This window comes from Carlito syrichta, unplaced genomic scaffold (assembly GCF_000164805.1).
Source record: "Carlito syrichta isolate Samal-C Ts95f unplaced genomic scaffold, Tarsius_syrichta-2.0.1 Scaffold94731, whole genome shotgun sequence".
Taxonomy (NCBI): Eukaryota; Metazoa; Chordata; class Mammalia; order Primates; family Tarsiidae; genus Carlito; species Carlito syrichta.
The window spans coordinates 301202-323886 of NW_007038827.1; the positions used below are offsets into that span (position 1 = coordinate 301202).

General features: G+C 42.2%; 1 protein-coding gene across 1 annotated transcript in view; it reads right to left on the minus strand.

The window, feature by feature from the left end:
• PAPPA (pappalysin 1) overlaps nt 1-22685 on the minus strand; it is a 164252-nt gene that overhangs the window by 75321 nt on the left and 66246 nt on the right. The window contains exon 4 of the mRNA XM_008061425.2: nt 20011-20204. Within this exon, the coding sequence (XP_008059616.1) occupies nt 20011-20204 (194 nt within the window). The remainder of the gene's footprint in view (nt 1-20010; nt 20205-22685) is intronic.

Here is a 22685-nt window from a genome sequence, read left to right on the forward strand (position 1 = left end):
CTCCATTGCTCACTTTCTCTGACCTCTCCCCTTCCCACTTATAGAAAGATAGATTAAGATTAATTCATCTCCAAAGAGTTTTTCAGCTCGACATTCTGTCAACTTTTGACGTCTAGCTTCTTCCAAGTGAGTACTGCAGAAGAGAATGTTGACTCTGAAATGAAGTATAAAATAAGCAAAGAAACAACCAAGACCACACTGTTTACCAGGTGAACATCCTGTCAACCTCTGAGACTCATGGGACTCCTGTCTCTGAAGCTGTTGGCTAATTTGCGAGTCACCTTTTCTGCCAAAGACACCCAGAGTCATCAAAAGTTAACATAAAAGTTTACTGCAGTCATTCTAGCAATGCGTTTCTGTTTTGTTTTCTTTTTCTTTTATTTTTGTGCCTGCAAATGGATGGGCCAAAAGAACTGGGGAAGTTCTTCACCCAGAGCTTTGAGATTATTGGATGTCTGAGCTGGGAAAGTCTTTCCAACCATCATATTTGATAAATGGAGAAGTAGAGCCCAGTGGAGAAGGTAGAGACAGGTTTGAAGATACACATACAGTAGTAAGCTCTTCCATGATGGGTCAGTATGTCTGCCTGGCGGTGACTGGGGGTGCCAGGTATGCAGAAACAGAGGGCTCTGTGGTTCCAGGATCTGGAGGCACTTGTCCACTCACTACACTGCTAGCTGCTACACCCAGCACCCGCCTCCAAATCCCCCTCCTTTGCAGAAGACTGCTTTCAATTAGAGGAGTTAACGATGTCTTGCTTTCAAAGGGTTTTTAAAATCCAGTTTATCTTCCACCCACACACGATGTACACAAAGGCAGGGAGATGGAGGGAGAACAGGGGGAGCCGGGCTCTGGTATTTTCCCACACAGGGGACATACCATGAGGTTTCTATTGAATCTCGATTTTACAGATTTACATGCTCTTTTGTCAATCACGGGAGGGAGGAAATGCTCGTCAAGTCTCTAGCCCAACCTCTCCAATTTCCTTTTTCCACCCAAAGGGACTGCAAATGGGCCTCATAGAAAAAAGGAGGAAAAGAAATAGGGAGGGGGAGTGGGAGAATGCACATGGACAATAACAATACACATAAAGGCACAAGCATGCACACATACACACACACACACACACACACACACACACACACACACACACACACACACACACACAGAGCCAGGCAGTGTTTCCCAATATTTCTCCTTAGGCTACATTTTAAACCCAGGCTTGCAGTTCCAGTGCCAAGTTATTTCCTAAGAATTGCAAGGGTGCAAGAGAGTCAGACTTTGGTTCCTTACGTAAACCCCAAGATCCGAGGGCTGCAGGAGAGAAAGCTTGCTAGGAAGCAGCTTATCAGGCTACAGCTTAAAGGACCTTGAGAGAACTGAACACAGAGCAGCCCAAGTGAAATAAAATCACCTCCATAAACTAGGCTTTGCTATTTTTATCAGATTGTATTGCTCCCTCCTCAATGCTCCCCTAGAAAAGGCATCAACTCTTAAAGATGGTCTACAAGTATGGGAGCTGCCTGTGTATAATCTTATTTCACCTTCATAATAACCCTGTGGAATCAACATTTTTGTCCCCATTTGAGAGATAAGGACACAAGTTTGGAAGGCATTGGTCAGCCTGTCAAGGCTTAAGAGTTAAACCCAAGCTGGTCTGACTCAAAGTTTGTTCTCTTCTAACCCCATGACTTGACCTCCCAATTACACATGCTTCATACCCTTTGTGTGATACACTTGCAGTGTGGTTTCTCATCTGTCCATCTCTCTCTCCATGTATGAGCTTTCAGGACAGTGCCTGTGTCTGATTTATCTCCCCTTTTTATCAATGTCTAATGCAAGGAATTGAGAGAAGAGCCCAGGTAGGAGAGCCCTGCCCAGTGGCCTACGTTAGATAATACACAACACATCCTTGAGTGTAGGCCTCTAAATCCATCTCAGCAAAACACTATAGGAAACCACTCACAATCAATCAGAACTGGCCTAGAAGATGAAACCTATTTGCAATCCTTGAACTTGGTCATTAGCTCACTGAGGACAAGAATGAGATCTTGCCTTTTTTATCTTCAGTACTAGGAGTGGAGGAAGGTTCAACTTAGACACTAAGCAGATATTTGATGAATAACAGAATGAACTAACACCAGTAACACTCTACATGCCTCATCTCAGTTAAGGCACATAATGAACGTATGCATTTCACATGTTCCAGGTTCAAGGCCTTTCCCATTGTCTGCAGAGTGCTGCAGACCTCTGCTACCTCTCCTATCTGGATTCTTTTCTCCATCCCTATTCCCATCCCTGCTTCCTTCCAATGCCTCTAATTTCAAACTGACTCACCTAACAGAAAATTTTAAGGGAAACCTAGGGTTAACAGATACAGGACACACACACACACACACACACACACACACACACACACACACACACCCTCCTCAAAACTCCTTTTTACACACTTAATAGCAAGGCCAAAAAAGGGGGGAGGGGAGGGGGGGGACACAGGCTTTCTTTTACCGACCATTAGAAACAATTATCACTTTCCCCAGGCCTCCAGAGCAGCTATCCCCTTTGATGCCTGCCTTAAAAAGATAGAAGGGAGGAGGAGGGGTGGATTGCCTTTCTTTCAATTTGAGGATTTATTATTTGGCATGGACAGAAAATCAAGCAAAGAAGCATTTCCTGTGTGCAGGGCCAGCGTGTGGAACAGAAAGATGCCTTCTTCTTCCCTCCCAGAATTCTGGAAATAGCAGCAGATCCCAGGGGCTCCTCCCAGGAGACATTTCCAGATAAGAGAAGCTGGCCTTGGATGCCATCCAGCCTTAGGACTCACCTTGGGACTGATTAGCACCTCATTGCTCCTGGGATCCTCCCTAACACATTAGGCACTTCACACTCCCTAGGGGTCTAATACTCTCTAGGCCTGCACCTCCCTGCAGGTCTGATATGCTGTGATTTGGGGTGCAACCCCTGGCTTGATCAAGTGATCATAAAGGAAAAGCTGGGAGACTTTCAATGGGAAAGAAATATAGAAATCACATAAGACATCACCGTGCTACAGCATAGTACCATTTTGATGGGTGGGGAAACTAACTTTCTTAGAGAAGAAATGGTTTAGAATCATAGAACTGAATAGAATTGTTTATTCAATTGCTTAATTTCAAAGATAGAGGCTTGGGGTTTTGGGGAAACAGAACCTGAATGTCTCAACCTTCTCCTACGGAAAAAGCTGATGTCAGAGGCCTAAGACAGCATCCATGAAGGTGGCGAAGCCAAAGTGTTTTCTCTGCCCATTTATTGTCCAGCACCTATGTTTAGAGTACAGAATTCTCACATTCCTGGGAAGCTGGTATTACCATTCCCCTTCCCGCTTGCACTACAGATAAAGAGACTGAGTTCAGAGGGATAAATAGCATGCCAAGGCTGTACCTGTCAGGAGTGGGTGTTGAAGTCTATGTTACTTCAAGTTCTATTCCTAGCCCATTCTACCAGTGAGGAAACTGGGACCCACACTATAAATGATGATTAGAATGAGGATGATGATAACGGTGATGATGATGATAAAATATCCAGATGCTGTCACCTTTGTTAATGGTGATGATGATAACATATCCAGATGCTGTCACCGTCCTTATGTCATTGTGAAGGCAAGATTTATAGTTCCTCTATTTTCAGATGGAGAAAGGAAATAAATACAGCAGCAGTGTAAGCAATAATTAAAATAATGGCTCTCATCACCCATTACTATTGTATGAAATGTTAAACCTCACAAAACTCCACCTCATGAGGTTGGCATGATCTCCCCATTCTGCAGATAGTAGGGCCAGGCATCAGGCTGAGCCCATTCCCAGACACTCGTTTGAGGAGACGATGGGCAGGGGCTCAGGCTCCTCCAGCTAGTAAATCCTCTAACAAGGGAGAGTGATTAGTGTCGGATGTGGCGGTAGGCTTTTGTGCCGCTGACAACTGCTGCCATTAAAGGCCTGGCCGGGCTCATTTCACAGGGGCCCTCCACAGGCCTGCTCCCTGTCTCCCTAATTATGCCATTCACTAGTCGCCCAGGCCTGCCTCTGAACTCCTGACCCAGCAGTGAAAGACTTGGGATCTCATTACTAATCTCTTAAGCCACCTAGTCCTCCAAAATACATCCATTTAAGTTGGAGGCCAAGGCTTTGGGGGTGGGAGGCGGGGAGAGGGAAAGTCTGGCACAGAGGCTTCTCATGACACGGCCATTTCCTCTCTCTGGAGACTGCGACTCGAGCCATGGGGCAGCTGGCATGACTTTCCGGCTCTGTGCAGGGCAGGCCTTGGAGCGGGTTGATGGCTGGGCCTAGACAGTGGAGGCCCTTGGATGAAAAGGGGAAGGACATCTGGGCCCACCTGTTTGTAATTTCAGGGGTGCGGGTGGGGGATGAGGCCTGTGTTTGTTTTAATTATTATTATTGTTGTTGAAAAGGGAAGAAAAAAACTAGCAGAAACTGCTAACATCTGGAGGCTGCCGTCCAGCTTACGTAATCTCCTACAGCCGAGGAGGAACACGGGATCCCCAGCCAGATGGTCCGTGGGTGACTTCACGGCACATGTGCCGCCTCCAAGAGTAAGATGCTGACAGGGTCAAAAGAGTAGGATGTGAGACCTTCCTTATATTCTTAAGGAGTGAGAGCCAGGGGCTTGAAGGCTCCCAGTGATCTATTTTCTTTGGGAAGAATTCTTTTTATTTTTCTTTTTAAAGCCTAAGTTCAAATGTTTATTTTATATGTCTCCCTCATTTATTCACTCACTTAGGCAACAAACATTTATTTAGCAACTATTATGTGTTAGGTTCTTTATTCCTATGGTCTACATGAGGAAAATAGACTCCAAATTAAAAAAGCAATAAAGATAAAAATTCTTTCTACTAATAATCAGCTTTCAGATCCTTGAGGGTGGGAGAGTGAAAACATATGCAAGCAGACACTCAGAAAAAAATGTAGTAGGTTTTGTGTTCAAACTTTTTGTAGGCTGGTGGGGAGTTGGGGGCATGGAGAAGGAAGTTGCTTCTTCTATGCCTAAAGACCAGGTCTGAAATGCAAAACTTTAATGTCAATTGGGCTCTGGAGAGCAGGGGCTGGAGGAAAAAAAGGCCAGAAAAACTGGGCCACAGCTGAGCTATGACAAACCCAGTTTCCCAGATGATGTCAATAGCAGAGGCGTGAAGGATAAAGTTCGAAATGCTGGATCTTGCTGCAAACACAGCTCTGAGCACATTATTTAAAAAAAGAAAAAAGAAACATTGCTAAACTTCTGTGTTTTCAAACATTTTTTTTTTTACATTTATACTGAAAGCAATTAACGAAATTTTATGAATTCTAGGTCAGAATATAAAACTAGAGTAGACTCTGGATCAGATCAAGAGGGCACTGTCAACTTCATCCAGAATATACACTCTAGATAGGAACACAGAGCCACTTCTAGCAGTAGATGAAGCTTCCGAGTCATTGCCAGCTCCAGATAAGAATCCCAAAACATCATGAATTTTATTTCAGAGCCCAGAGGAATTGTTAGTTCTAGAGCAGTATGTTGAACAATTAAGCACTTCTAAGTTCTAGACCAGAATACCAAGACACCATCATTCCAGAGCAGGATCTAGCAATGCTGACTGCTCTGTAGCCCCAAATCCCATAACTGACTGAGATTTAGATACTGAAGATGAAAAACACAAGTCCAGTTAGCTTTTCTCTACTGGTCCTAGAGGGAAATTCAGAAACTCTGGAACAAAGCACTAAAACATGGAAATCTCCAACACTCACTTCAGAGTTACTCAGTCTAAAGGAAAATGTCATTTTTGGTCTTTCTCTGAGAGCCCCTGGACATTCATGGGTTAATCAGGAAAGTGATGACCACATCCAACCTTGGTGCCTGGTCACTGAAACCCTTGGTTAGGAATAGTTGAGCAGTGGTTAATGGCTGTCTTGACCACACTGGCCTATTCAGGAAAGGTCAGAGGAGTGATTTTTCACTTAAAAACATCTGTGTCTTGAAAGAACAAGACTTTCTCAAGTTCATAAAACTAGGACTTTCCAGGTTGTTGTTTTTTTCCCTCTTCTCTCCCCCTTCCTCCTGTTCTGAAGTTTTCCAAATTAAGATCTGTGTGTTCCAAATTGCGTCCCGATGAAGTACAAGTTACCTTACCTGCAGGGACTCCCCTAGATGCCAAGACGACCATGCAGAGTGCGTTGTCCCTGGGTCCTACTTCTCACTGAAGGCCTCAGGGATCTCCACTTCCCTCATACAGCCTTGGTGAGCAAGGGCTGGGAACCACTGAGTGACTGGCTTTCTTCTTTTTGCTTTTGGAGAAGAGGCAGCACTCTTAGAAGAGGCCTCAAAGGATGCAATGCAGTGATGTATGCAAGGAGCAAGAGGACAGGAGTTGCTTCTGTTTTTAACAGTGTCCTGCCAACTTTCCAGCTCAAACAAGGACAAAAGTGACACTTCTCTCTGGCCTGTCCCCCTTGATATCAAAGGTAGGAAAAGTGATCATGATGTGAAAACTGTGGGGCTTCATTCACCAGGTGTCCAGTGGACACTGTCGACTTATTCGTCCACCACCCTATCAGCAGAATTCTCTGAGGGACAAGGACCTTCCAGAGTGACGCTTTCCCCTGTGGCAGCCTTGGCCAGGGAAGCACACATCTGCACAAAAGCAGGGTATTGAAGCAGCTGTTCTGAGACATGGTCCCTGGGAATCTGGAACTCACAATGCTAACTCCTCAACAACTCCTGCACCTGCCACTGGCCTGAACCTTCCATTGAATGGTTGAAGTCACACACATTTTCAAATCAAAAGAATGGGGGTTAGAATCTCAGTTCCTGCCCTTTTCTGACATGACCTTGAACTCTTCACTAAGACTAATTCTGTCACTGTAGAATGACATGATGACATCTACTTTGGAGGGTTGCTGTGAGGATTAAAAAAAGCTCTTGCAAGTGCAAATATTTAGATGTACACCACACATAACACACAATTAACAATTTCCACCTTCATCACTCCCTCCTTCTTTCTTCCTGCTCTAGAAGGAGACCAGCCCAGAGTTCAAATTCTATACTTCCCTGTTCTACCTGGCATCACTTGAAGAAACTTGGGTAAGTGACCTTATCTTTGTGAGTCTCTATTTACTTCTTTGTAAACCAGTGAAAATTACAGAAGTTACTTCATAGGGTGGTTGGGAGGTTTAAATGTGCAAAAATGGTGTAGGGTTCCTGACATAGACTAATCACCCTGACAGCCAAGTTATTCACATTACCTTTATTATTGCTATTTACCATTATTACTATTGTTATGGTTATTACTGTCATTTATTACTATTGTATAGTCATTCCTTTTCATCTCTCCAATTCTGTATTCCTTTTCCTCTTTACTCTCTACCTTTCCTTCCTCCCTACTTCCTTTCTGACTCTCACACCCTCCTGTGCTGGACCTCTCAATGGATATCTCTCTGGAGGTGAACCACACTCTCTACCCAGAAGGGCAGTCCTTCATGTTTCCATTCATCTACACCAAAAGCTAATCACAGGGATATGACTGGGACCCCAATCATTCCCTCAATAATAAGAAGGAAAAGGGCAGAACCTTCATCCTGGGGCCCAGCCTCCAGAAGCTATTTCCTACTTTTGTCCCAAAGCTGTTAGCATAGCAGAGAGAAAATTTATCCATAAATATTTATCATGAGCCTACTATATGTGAAGCCCTATTCTTGATTCTGGAACACACAGTGGTGAGCACACAAAAAATAACACTGAAAACCCTTCTCATTGTGTAGCTAACATTCCAGGAGTAAGAAGAAGATTAAGGAGGCACAGAGTAGAAGAAAGAACATGAGGTCGAGGTTCATGAAGGGTATTTGGGATCTTTTTCTCTCCCAGCTCATGCAGGGACACTTGCCTCATTTGTAATGGGAAGGAATTAACCAGGGGATTGCCGATGGCTCTGCCTACTTTAGTTACCTATGGTGCTAAGAGGGAACTGTGACCTGGCAACATAAGGGGATCACTTACAGACACTGATGTGTGCTTTTAACCCAGAGATAAAAGAGCTATCATGCAGCAGATATTGTTCCCAACTGCATTATTCAATGAATCCATAAACATTTTCTGAGTGTCCTCCACAGAGTGGACACTGTACTAGACATGGGCAAAACCTAAAGGCACCAGGTGGAGGCCAAGTCCTCAGCTGCTCATAGGTCATTTGGAGTGAGAAGCCATAGACATAAGCAATGCACATGAAAAGTCAACTTGTGCTCTGGTCCATCAGCTGATTCCACAAGTCTTGAGGCCGCTCATGAGCTGACATTGTTGGTGGGGTGGTGTGGAAGAGGGGCCACTGGAGCTAGACCCTGTAGAATAGTTAAGCCTCAAAGAGATGGCAGGGTGAATGATAATGTTTCTGGGCAGGAGAACAGGGAATCCCAAGACATGTCTGGAAATTGCAAGTTGGCTCACTCTGCTTGAAACATGCCCATTAGGCAATGAGTTGTAGAGCAAAGCTGGTACAGACTGCAAGGCCTTGCCTGCTAATACATTTGGATTTTATAGGCCACGGGGAACAATATAGACAGTTTCACAGGTGAGAGATCACTGAGACCATATTTCTTGTAAATGATGGAAAATATATTTCAAAAGCAAAAATTCTTCAATGAGAATTTAAGCAGACTTAAAAGACTTATAACATTGTATTAAAAAAAGATTATTATGTCATATCTCACTCTGGGAAAGAGACAAATGTCATTTTAAAAAAAAGATGACAAATAAAATAAAATAAAAAATCTTTGAAAAAAAAATCTTTGGAGACATGATGTGATGTGATAAAAACCACGTGGGCTTTGGAGCCAGAAAGAACTGCATGCCATTTAGACTAGAGGCCTTTGTGAACCTGTGCTTCCCTGTATGTGAAATGGACACACGGTTCCCACTACGCAGGCTGGTGATAAGGAGTTAATGCAAAACTGAATTGAATGAATTTGGACAGCATTTACCTTATTCCAAGCTCTGTCCCAAGTGTTTTATGTGTGCTGTCTTATGGAATCCTCACAACCACCACTTAATTATCTGATTTTACAAATGAGAAAATTGAAACCCAGAAAGGCTAAGTATTTTGCCCCAGATCTCACTGCAAGTGACTGCCCTGGGATGTGATATATTCTAGACCTCCTCTGTTCAATAGGGCAGCCCATTTTCCCCATATGATTATTTAAATTTAAATGAATTAAAATCAAACAATCAGTTACTATATTTCATAAGCCACATTTCAAGGTTTCAGTATCATAGAAGGCTAGAGGCTTGTATAGGACACACAGGTGTAGAACATTACCATCATCACAGAAAGTTCTATCGTGAATGGATCGTCTGGAGCCTGGGCTCCTAACACTGATACAATTCTGTCTTCTCTGGGACATAAACTCCTGACCATAGCTCCCTGATGCATACCAGTTTATCCCAACCTACTAATAGCATTGAATTGAGATTCTCTTCCTAAATGCCTTGCAGCCAGGCAGATGCTCTGCAGATATGGGCATCATCCAGGTGGCATCCGCATTCCTGAAAGTGGCATCCTGCTGGAGACCAGATCTCTCCCAGGGTCTCTCTCCCAGGAAGGAGAGAAATGCAGACATCAGCCAAGTGTCTTCTTCCACCAACTACACATACATGTCCAGTTTTGGAAAGAGTCCTTAGCATGGGTAGGGGCCCCAGGAAAGTCTTTGTGAGACTGTTTTGGCATAGAAACATGACTCTTATGCCTCCTGGTACTTGGGCCTGGCTGAAGAATTAGGCAAGACTTAAGACATCCACTGAGGTAGAAGAGAAGATCATTTGGTGTGAAAAGCCATAGACATAAGCAATGCACACGAAGGCTCCTCCTGGTCTTGTACTGCAGAATATGTATCAAGGCTAATTTATTAGAGTAAGGATGGAGAGAAAGAGAGTGGAGAGTAGGGGACTTGAGAAACAATCAAACACAAATGAATACATACAAACAAAAAATCCTGTGTACAGCAAAACTCCAACTCCCCTCGAAACCTCATCCTTTGGGCCTGCCTTGAGAAAGTTTACTTTCAGACTTAGAGAAATGAGCATGTGGTTTGGGGGACAGAATTCAATACCGCCAAAGCAGCAGTCTCAGCAGGCTTGACTGGCTATTGCTTCCTAAGTGCCTTACAGCCCCGGAGAGTGAACGCTGTTTACATTTTTTACATGTTTCTTGGGTACAGAACATGAAACTAAATTACACAGAAAAGGCCATACTGGCTGAATGCCGGTGACCCCACTTAAAACAAAACAATAATAAAAAAGGGAAGAAAAGACAATGAAGGACAAGAAGAGAGAAGGGTTTTAAGGGAGTCTGAGCAAATGACAAGGATAGAAGAAAGGTTTCTGGTCCTGAAGCTAAGCTTACAAAAAGAGGACATGGAAAATGAAGGAAATGAGATGGCAACGGGTCAGGCCCAGGAGAAGAGAGAAGACAAAGACCAAGGAAACTTACTAGATGGGCAGTGGAAAGGGTTGGCAGGATTGTGCCTTCTCTCGATGGAGAATCAGTGGAAGCAGCCCCAAACCACAAAGTCCCATTTGCTCTTGGGCTTCAAGTCAAGAGTCAACTAGCAAGTGATAAATGAAGGCTCACTGTTCAAATCAGGCCCTCACTGTTTCACATGGCACCTTCCCTGATCAATCCATACATGGTTGTTGTATGCCTACAAATGCTGGGCCCATTCCTCTAGTGCTTTTCTCTTTCACAAATTTTTGTTCCTTCTTCAGTCTACTCAGGGATACCATGCCTTAGTAGGAATGTGAACTGACATGAATTGGATGCCTAGTAAGAGGTAGATATGTACTGTACACTTCATATATATTAGCTCATTTGATCCTCATGATCATGCCACAGAGTGACAACAGGTCCACTGTAAAGATAAAGACAAAGAAAATCAAGGCTCAGAAAAGTGAAGTCATCTGCTGGTGTCACACATCTGATAAAAAACAGTACTCAAATCAGGTCTTTCTGACTCTAAAGTATATGCTGCCTCTGGGAAACAATATGGTCACATTACAATTTTGCTATTTTCTCCAAATACCCAACTGAATAGAAAAAAACAAACAAACAACTAATATCACAGATAACCTTCCATTTTATTCAGGCTCACCCTTCCACATCAAAGATTAACCTCTAAGATCAACTCCATTGGTCCATGTATCAAAGAACGTTGCCAATATTTGTCTTTTCTTATTAGAATAAGCTATTTTGATGTCTTTTTTTCTCCATGGTACACTACATATCATGTAAGAGCAATGGTGGCTTTGTTCCTCTCAAAAACTACCCAGTGTCAAAAATGATGCTTTGGACATAACAGGTTCACAAGATTTTGTTGATTTTGAGTCTGAACACCATAATCATTTATAACAGATAGAGTATTGAAAAGTTCAGGGAAGTTGTTTAATTAAAGTTGAGTCTTAATTAAGTGACATAAGACCAAGAGAGGCTCAAAGTCTCTCTGCTTAAATTTCTGTGCCCCAAAGACTATTCCCTTAAAAAAAAATCACATGTGATTCTTAACTGTATTTGTCTCTCTGTTGCCAAAACTTCACAGACATACATAATTGTTTCTTTATAAATCTTTCAGTTGCTACCAGAAGGAAAACTGCATTTCTGGATCAACTGTCTAATCCTTGACAAGCACCTGCCATACTCATGTTATTACTCTTATTTTACAGATTAAAAATCGATTGAGGGCAAAGAAAACTGACTCACCCAAAGTCACACAGCTGTTAAGTGGTGGACTCTAGAACTGGAAACCAGGTTGAGCTGAACTCAAATCTCTCCCCTTTTTTTCCTTTAAAACTCCCATCACTCACAGATTTTTAGACTGAATTCTAGGACCAATCACAGTGTCTGGATTTTTATAGGTTTGAATAAATAGTGAAAAGGAAAATGAGTGAAGGACAGAAAGAGAAGAGGGTCAGGAAGAGAATGTGGTAGATCCTTTTGCTGGGATCCTAAACGTTTCAGTGGATTTTAAGTCCCATCCAGTCAAAGGTTTTCGTGACAGGTATTGGGGTGGTTATAGTGTCTAATTCAGGGGACTCCTTCTGATGCAGGCTGTTTTTTAACTCTCCTGGGAGGAATTTTTGGGTGCCCCACACCAATAAGACAGGCTGAAATAGACCATGGAACTTTCTGTTCTGTCTCCTTAGATGACTCGCACATGTGCTCTTGAAAAATTATTCAGAAACCACCAGGAGAAAGCAAATCCCCTGGGGATTTGGGGAAACTGCTTGGAATCTTCTTCGACATTTCAGCATGTTCCCTTCGCCTCTCCTCCTTCCACCACCATTGGCAGAACCTGTCACTAATGAGAAGAGTCAAATGTTTTAGTGAAAGCAATGGCAGGCGGGTGTGCTGGAGAGGGACAAACAGCCTTTAGAGGTGACTTCAGCACGGGGTGTACAGTACAGGATTTCTTCTTACCCTTTGGAAATAATCGTATCTAATTAGCACAGGAGAATTGCTTAAGTAATGCAAAATTTTCCATGTGAAGCTGTTTTAATGTAGTACTAGTAACCTAGTATAAGGGAAGAAAATAAATGAAAGAGTGCTGTTCATTGGTGAGGTGGTACATTTCCCTGAGACTCAGTTTCTCCTCTTCTTCCTTCTCTTTCTCCTTCTTTGTAAAGACAAGGTCTTACTGTGTTACTTAGGCTTGCCTTGAACTCTTGGGCTCAAGCAATCCTCTTGCCTCAGCCTCCCAAATTCCTGGAAATTATAGGTGACAGCCACCATGCCCAGTCAGTTTCTTCATTTTGAGGAAGGAAGATTAAGGCTTCTTCGTAGGGTGGTTCTTCAAACCCCTAATACAGGGTCTGGTACATAAAAGGCGTTCAACAGATATCTTTCAATGATCATCTTCCCCTGTTAGCCCCGACATGAAAACTCAGAAAAACAGCCCATTGCCTTTAGGATGATGTCAAATTCCAAGCATCTGCAGGATATCCCTGATCACCTTTTCCTAGCTCATCTTTCCTGACTTCTCCTTTGTTTCTTATTGGCCTTTCTTGGGGATATTTCCCTTCACCCTATGCTCTTCCATCTTTCCCCACCTATCTCCCACCTTAGCCTTCTAGTTGAAGTTTAGCAGTCACTTCCACAGGAAATATCTTCCTGCTCTCTTCTGCATTCACCTGTCTGAGCACTTCCCACACCATGTCATAAGAGCACATGAAAGATTTCCTGTCCTTGTGTCCAGAGAATCTAGTGGGTATCCAGTCCCCTGCTTTAGAGACAAAGATGAAGAATACATAGTTGAATGGCTTCATTCTCCAGGCTCAGACTTGACAGCCATTGAGGAATATGCACATCTTATGCTTCTCTTTTACTGACATTTTAAGGTTCCCTGTGTATATCGTGTAGCTTGTCACAAAATCATAAACTAAGCCAAGTTTCCTCTTCCATCCTAATGTACTATTTGTGCCTTTCTTCCTTCTTCTCCCATACTCCATCAATAACTAGGCATACATTCCCAAATTTAAGAAATCTTTTCTACATGCAGGAATTGGCAACTTAAAACACCTCCTAAGCTTCTCCCTTATTTAAGAAAACTCTCTGGAGAGGGCAGTGCTTAACTTAAAAGAATGAGTGCCAAAAGCTGGAGGTCTGAGCAGCAGGGCAGAAATTGTGGGATGGTATTCAGGGTGTTGGAGAGAGGAAGCACCTATTCCTTGGGGTTTCTTAAATGTATACCACATATGAAAAGATGTAAAAGACACCAGTTCTTCTAGCATATTCTCACACACCAGTCAGCTAAGCAAGGTTGAGCTGCCTGGTACTGTTGCTGGGTTTCTTTTACAAACACAGTGGACTGCATCTTGTTCTGCCTCTTACAGGGATGAGCCCTGAAGCAAGTCACTCTGTTCAGATTAGTGTCCTAATCTGTAAAGTGAGAATACTGACTCCTATTTCTGTAGTTGCTTGAGTAGGATTCAATGAATTTGGTACAGAGCCTGGAAGAACTTGGTAAATGTTTTTTTTTTTTTTTATAATTTGTCTAGGACCTTCTGAAAGTGGCAAAGGACTTTTCCATCCTACGTGCTGGCTCTCATCCCTGCTGGCTAAGCTGATAGCAGTGTGGTTTCTTCCTCAGGGAAACTCCCTCTGGATCTCACATTCTTGGGTCTTTGGCTACTATTTCTAGTTGGACACATGCCTCTGATGACATGGTAAGCTCTTTGAGGGGAGCAAAAGAACCAGCACTTCTTTGAAGTTTCTCAAAGTGCCTGCTGTAGTTCTGAGTAAGCAGCCAACATTTACTTAAGTGAGTATGTTTAATTCAACAAAATGTGAAATGAGATTCTGTACCACGTAGGTTGCCATAGCCAGCTCTCGTGTGAAGGTATAGAGGGGACAGTCTAACATGGAAAAGACAGCTAATTAACATTTAGAGGAGAGACCCCCAACAAATGGAATTTATTTATAAAAAATTGTGAAATTATTCTTACATGCTTAAACTTCAGTCACCTTCAAAGTACTATCCATTTCATGCAATACACCTATCAAGATGCTTTTTCTAACTGCTCAAAACAGTTTTGAACTCATCAGTTTTGATGCCTGTTGGTGTTTCTGTCAGTTTTTGTTTCACCTCTTCCACATCAGCAAAATGTTCCCCTTTGAGGGTTTTTTTCATCCAAGAAAACAACAACAACAAAAAGTTGCTCAGGATGAAATCTGGTGAATAGGGAAGGTGGGGCACAGGGGTCATGCTGTTTTTGGTCAGAAACTGCTGAACACTCAGCATGTGCTCGTAAATCATCCATTATGAAATGAGCAAATGAGCTGAAAGAATCTCCAAAAAAATGCACTGAAGCCGAACACAGCCTCTCAAAACAATACTAGGTGGTACGCTGATTCTGATGGGTTCCTAGAACACTTACCTAGTGGAGGAAGCCTGTACTATAAGGGGCCCACCCTCCAAAAATTAATTCCGTGTTTTGGGGATCCCTCCTCTTACTATTTAAAGTGAAAAAACCCCAGCCCTGTTTTACCTGCATCTTCAGTTTCTACCAGTAGATATTGTCCATCTTAATCTCTAGATGTGATCATTCCCACTTTCTACAGGGGAACACCAAGATTCCCAAAGGAGTAGCTTACTCAAGGATTCCAAGTAAGAATAGAAGTTAAGAGGATCAAACCAGATCTGCATGATTTTTCCACTTCACCTCATGAACACTTACATTCCGAACTCAAGACTCAAATATATTTCTGTTTGATTCAAAAAATAAATGAATGAATGCATAGACTGTTGTAACACAAGACATACTACGATTTGTATTTGAATAGAGGCACAAAATATTATGGATGTGCCAAGGAATAATAACAGTAAGTCAAAGCGAGGTGGCAAAGGACTGATATATCCATTAATGAGTTAATGAAATACAAAGCCAGGGAGTAATTACAAAGAAAGGAGAAATGCTTAAATCCCACCTGCCTTTTAATGCAGGAATCTTCTAGTCAATTGGCCGCTCAGTATGAATGCCTCATGATGGGGAACTACTTATATCACGAGACACTCCATCCCACTGTGGATAGTTCTCATTCTTTGAAAGGTTTTCTTTACTTTGGCCTCAAACGACTGCCCTGGAAATGCTTCGTCTAAGTTTTACTCTCAGAGGATTAACCAAATAAATTGGTTGGTTGACTGAAGGTCTGTAATCCCTATAGGAGAGCTCTGTAAATTCCAGATAGTCTTAATGTTTCTATTTCCTCCTCAGGCCATCGCAAAGGAGGGAGGTGCCTGTTTGAAAAGAGGGAAAGAGTTTGGTAGAAATGCTGGAGGTAGGAGGAAAGGAGGGAATATCAACATCTTATCTTGGCAGCCTTTTGTGTAAAGCATTAGAGAAATGTGAAACATGAAGACAAAATAAGAACAAGACGAAATCTTTGCAAGCACTTAAACCAAACCAGGTTCTGAGGTACCCCAAAGAGAGATAATTTGATTTTTTTTCCAGTTCATTTCCATTTTTGTTCTGTCTCTGGAACTTCTTGATTCCAGCTGGGACAGGAAGGTGCATGGCCAAAATATCCAAAGAATGTCTCTTAGTATAGGACGTTCAACCCAATTTGCACAACCAGGAAGTTTTGATACTTCTGATAACATTTGGGTATAGTACTCAATGTTCAGGGTTAACTTTGCCCCAAACAAATTTGGGAATCTTGTTTGAGGTAAACAGACAAAAGAGACTGGATACCATTAGAAGTGGCAGACTTATACAAAACTAAAACTGAAGCTTTAATCAATGTTCCTGACCCACATAGTATAACAAGTGCTTCTTCTTTGCAGCAGTCACCAAGATCCTACTGGGACAAGGCTACGCCTCTTGATAGAATTCTCAAACCTAGCCGGGCTCAGTGGCTCAGCCTGTAATCCAGCGCTTTGGGAGGCGGAGGTGAGTGGATTGCCTGAGCCCTCCGGTTCAAGACCTGCCTGGGCAACTTGGTGAGACTTCATCTCTACAATAAATCAAAATTAGCCGGGCATGGTAGAGCATGCTTGTAGTTCCAGCTACTTGGAAGGCTGAAGCAGAAGGATCGACATCCTGGAGCTCAGCAGGTCCGGGCTGCAGTGCCGGGAGCAGCCACTGCACTCCAGTCTGGGTGACAAAATGAGACTCTAACTCAAAAAAAAAAAAAAAAAAAAGAATTCTCAACTTAAGTTCTACACAGAGACAAGGTCAGAGGCTGTGTCTTTCAGTTCTTCAGCTTCTTCCATAGGCCCCAACCACGGGGTTTGGCATATGACTCCAATAAACACCTGCATTTATCATTCTTACAACACTGGGGAAAGGTAGAGAGTGGAACCAAGCTAGATTACTAAGAGGAAATGGCAACAACTTGGTCATCAATTCCAAGTTAGCAGAGTGGCCTAGTGAACGGGGGATCATAGAACAGGGCCACCTTAGAATGGAGTGGGAGCAGCCTGAATTTGAAGGTGTAGGCAGTGACTATGTGTCTGCTCAAGGGCAATTCAAATACCTTATGGGATCTGCACAGTGACATTCAATACTGAGATCTATCCACAGGACTCTTTATGTTTGTTTCCCAGTGAAGTTTTCCAGGAATTCAGCTAATTCCAACTTTTGGATGTGACCTAAGGTTTCTAAACTTGTACTGTCATTTTCCATGAGATTCTTCTAATCCTAGATTCTCCCTTTATGAGCTGTGTAACTTGTGGGAAGCCACTATGTTTCTTGGTTTTTCCAAGGTAGATAATAATTACTGCCTTGAAGAATGGCAAATGGATTGGCTGAAAGGTATGAAGATGTGTCCAGCACACTGGCTGGTGAACCTGCTAGTCCTTTACCTTATTCTCCTCTATGTGCTTTGGTACTCACTCTCTGGACTTAGGCTCTTATAGGGCCTATTCACATGTGAATTGGAGGAGGGGAAGAAAAAGGAAGAGGGAGAAGAGAATATGAGCGTGTTGGGAGAAAGTGAGTAGCACAAGGTATATCTTCCCATCTTGTTCCTAAACCCAACTTCTAAGAGCCTCCCAGTCCCTGCTCTCAAGCTATCAACATCTTCACTGGAGGCCCTGACAGGGTGAAAATTAGCTACCAATCTCCTCTAATCACTGCACAAGGTCATGAGGGGCACAGTTGTACTTCTTCCTTGTTCTCTGTCGTCAGAAGGGAGCTACGTTTGCACTTCAGGAATATCCTTTACCTCAAATTGTGCATGCTCTGTGTGTGAGAGAGAAATTGTGTGTATACATGTGCATGTACACCCGTGTGTGATGGTGAGGGTATGTGTATGAACGACTTCTAGGTACTACCTTTCAGATGAGGAATTCAGGAAATTTTTGTTCTGCCACCCTCTGCCTGGCCCTGCACCCAGCCTGCATACATATCCCCTCCCCTGACCCTATACTCTCTAGTGAGCTGATCTCATTATGGCAAATTTAGTTACAGCTGAAGTCTCCTTGTAACAAAGCTTATGTCCAAGCCCAGAGTAATGGAACCTAGTCGATTTCATTAAAATAAAATTGGTTACAATGAATAATTCAATAGGATGATTTTATTTCCTCATCTCTTCTTTGCAGATCGAAGAGCTAGTATTTATAATTTTTTTTAATTGTATTTTTGTTTAGGAAGAGATAATCACCCATAATTTCTGACAGCCCCCTCCTTACAAGAGTGGAATAATTGCCCCATGAATGCTCTTTTCAAATGCTATCCCTGGAAAATTATTTTTCTCCTTTTCTCATATGAGTAGCCTTTGGGTGACTCTTAAGCATAGCTGCTACCTCAATTCTTTCTTGTTCATGTGAAGTTTTGAGTGTGTTAATAATTCTCTTGCTTGAAAGTTGTTTTAATATATTTCTAGGAACTGGATGCTAGTGTTCAATTTGGAATTCCTAGTTCTCTTGCTAGTTCCAGCCCTGTTGTTTCTGAAGCAGGACATTATGTGATAGAGAAGTGATTTTTGAGCATTTTCTCTCAGTACTGTTTATTTGTAGGTAGCAATAGGATAGACATGTGTGTATGTATGTGTGTCCACAGTCAATTAAACACTTATTTCCTGTGCACCTAGTATCATCCAGATCCTGAGCTTAAAGATGAGGGGACAGATGAATCAAGTTCAAACTTGTTCTCAAAGAACTAACAGCCTAATGAGGGAGCCAGACACACAAACAGGTATTTAGCTTTTAATGTATAAATGCAACCACACAGAAGTGTTTAGCAACTACAGTGGTGGAACAAAGGGAGGATGAACCTTCGTCATTCATGCATGCATCTGTCCATTCATCCACCCATTCATTCATTCAACAGGTTGGCACTATACATGAAATATACAGGAAATGCCTATTTGTTTCCACTCTCTTCAAGGCATTCATAAATAAAGGCAAATGAATAAATAAAGGCTTGCATCATGTAAAAAACATTAGCAAAAAGTGAATGAAGAAACAATCAAATAAATGTTATAACTAAAAATGAGGTGGTTCTGTTCTGTACCTCACCTAGGGATTCTTCCCTGGGCCTCAGAAGGTTACATCTCTCTTTCATCTAGAAGCCAGGGCTACCCCCACTGGACTTAAATCAAGGAAGCAATATTAGAGAGGAATATTTGGAAATAACAGCTCATCTGCAAGGCCAGGAGGCAGACTGGTCTCAGAAAGGCCACGAGCCCAGGCAACCAGAAGCGCTGAGTCGTGTCTCTGGGAAATGGGAGTCCCGGAAGAAGGCAGGTGCTCGCTCAGTAGGATAATTGGAAATGGGACTCCAGGGACAGCATGGCCATCCCTAGAATCACACAAGCTCTGGTGGTCCCAAAACTCTCACTCCCTCAACTAAGCTGTCAGCCCCCTGGGGAAAACCATGACACATAAATAGTGCATTAAGGGAGGAATGAGTCACAGCTTCTTAGAATTGGGAAGGTCCTTGGAGATCATCAAGTGCAACAACTCTCGATTTTATTTATTTTTAAAGTTTTAAACAAAAGTTTATTAGTGAAGCAAGAGAGAAAAGAAAGGAGACATGCCAGAGCTGGCAAGGGCAAGATAAACCACTCTATTTTAAAGATGGCAGGAAAAAATGGGGCCAAGAGAAGTGGGGAAACCAGTGTAAGACCACATAGCAAATTATGCTACAGTTGCTGTTAATTCAGGAAGCACGAAACTTGTCACCTCCCAAAAAGTGGGAATTCCAAAATGAAATTAATTCTTAATCTTAATCTCATTGAATTCCAGTGGTAGATCCAAAATGGAATTCTTTCCCCATATACAAGTTACTAACAGGCAAGGAAATAGGAGGACAGTCATTATCCCTCCCTGCATTGCACTATTCCCTGCCCTAACCATTCAATAACCTTTACCCATGATACTCATAAGGCCCTAACATTACATTTGGTTGAAGACACTGCCTTTGAGGTGGGCAACACTGAGGGACATCGCAGAGATTCTGAATGTCTGCAGGAAATGTTGCACATGGCTGGGATCTTACCTGGGATGCTGCTGGCTGTCCAATGATGACCCAGCCTGGGCACTGCTGGTCTTGATGAGATACTGAAGCATTGGATGCCCACTGATCCAGAAAACCCTGGGGCGTGTAGACACCACAGTCCTTAATGCTAGTTTTTTGTTCAAACTCCTCACATACTCCATCACCATCATGGAAATAGCACCGGCTGGGCTCATCTGCAGGAGATAGACATAGAAAGGGAGAGAATAGATAGATATTTGTTCTTTGACCTCAGATATCATCAGTGGTTGTGGTAACAAACCACAAAAGTCATAAGCATCATTAAGCCGATCATTGTTCGTCACAGTGGAATATTAGCCTTAAAAAAGAAGAAGATCTTGTCATATGCAACATGGATTAATCTGGAGGACATTACGCTAAGTGAAAAAAGCCAATCACAGAAAGAGAAATACTGCATGATTACACTTATATGAGGTATCTAGCATAATGAAACTCATAGAAGCAGAAAGTAAAATGGTGGCTGTCAGGATTTTAGGGGAGAGGAGAATAGAGAGTTACTGTTCAGTGAGTATGAAGTTTCAATTATACAAGTGGAAAAAGTTCTAGAAATTCACTGCAACATTTTGCTTACAGTTAACAATATTATACGGCACACATGAAAATGTGTTAAGAAGGTAGATGTGTGTGTGCGTGTATGTGTGTGTGTGTGTGTGTTTTGCCACAATAAAAAGAAAAAGTTCACAAGATTTTAGCCTACATTATCCTAGATGAGCCTAACAACAATTTTGTGAAGGTATTATTAATTTAACCTTTCAGATGAGGAAACTGAGAACCCACACATTTTTACTAACTTGCCTAAGATCATGCAATGTTTTAATGCCAGATCTTAGTCTTCAAGTCAAGCATTTACTTCCCAAACTCTGAGTACTTTATTTGACACCACAGATCTTCACAGTTGTAAACTGAGGTTTATTTAACTCCAAAGAGGATTTCGGTTTTGCACAAAAAGTGAATTGATCTACAAGAGACATTGGTTTCAGTCCCAGCCCTGAAACTAAATTCCTCTGTTACTTTGGACAAATCTCTTTTTCTCTCTGGGCTCAATCATTAGAGCAGAGAAGAGGGTTACACTGCTGGGATTCCAAGAACCATTCCTGTCTATAGATCTAGGTTTCTAAGAGTTTGTCAGATACCTTCGGAGTTCCAGTTAAAGACCAAAAGAATTCTTCAGCTCCCATGTACTCCAAACCACAGCAAAGGTTGCTGCTTTGCACGATTTAAAGCTGCAGCTGGCTGCAATGAGTCTCACTTCACTGCAAGGACAAATGTCACAGAAGCACAAAGCTAGCCATAGGATGCCTTGTAAGCAGGTATGCCCTATGCATGTTTCTTGATATTCCAACACAGAACAAGAAAAGAAGAAACTTGAATGTGGCTGTCCAAAAGAGATCACCCTGTCCACCTTTGAATAACTCTAACATCAGTTCTTCTGCGCTATTCTCCTGACTTTTCTGGGCAAAGCTAAATACCAACTCCTGTGTGGGTGCCTATTTTATAAAGATCCCCATCTCAACACTTATCACACTGTGCTGCTAGTACATCTACTTGTTGCAGCTCTTCTGAAATATTCTGAGCTTCTTGAAATGTAGTCCCTATCCAGTGTCTTTGGGTTACCATATAGTTTATCATCCAAAGTAGAGTACTTTGAAAGTGATAATGGTGCTATGAAAAATAGGCACATATACTCAGAAAAATCTGAATATCCTAAGCAAATCAGAATATATGGTCACCTTAAGGATTCTGTTTGATCGAGAACATTCTTTCTTCCCCTAAATAGCAGAGTGGAACTCTGGAGAGGGCACTGAATTTAGGGCTAAACATCTGCCAAGGTTTGATCTGTCCATGATTTTAGCTATATAACTTTACACAACTTGCTTCACTTCTCAACCTCTGGCTTCCTATCTGTAATGCAGAAATAATAGTTCCAGCCAGAATAATCTCTCAGGATCACCATAGAACTCTCACAGGAAATAAACATAAATGTGCTTTGATTCTAAGGTAATCGTCGAGAGAGAAAAAAATGCTCTTCTTCTAAGGGGTTGACTTATTACTAAGTAGTTGAATGAAATCAGCTTGTGAAATCCGTACCCACTTGAAACACTTTCAAGCAACATTTCTCTAGCTAGAAAGAGGGCAGGTCAAGGAAAAATGAGACTTGGATTTCTATGATGCTGACTATCTGAAAAAGGAGTCATTGAACTCAGGGGTAACAGAATGTTGAGCCCCTTCCAAGCTCCAAAATCCCTTGTTTATTTCTGCAAACAGTTTGTATAGTGAAATTCTACCAAAAGAGCCAGAATAAATCAGTTCATTATAATTCAATTATTTAAGGATGGGTTAAAGCCAGCTGAGGACTCCAGTGACCAGTAGCATGCCTGGTAGTTCAGCCATGAAAAGAATACAGGCTCAGCACTTCTTAGTAGTGCCAACCTTTCAGCGAACGTGGTCAATCTATGCATTATTGAATGTAACTTAGACCTAATCCAAGAGTGACTAGTGACTATAAATCTAGACCTCACTTTTTGAAAACCCAAAAAAGGGGACTGAAGAAAAAGTAAGAGTTTTGACATCAAGAAAAGGTGGTTCAGATTCTAACGCTGCTTGATATAAACTGTGTAGGACTTAAATAAAATAGT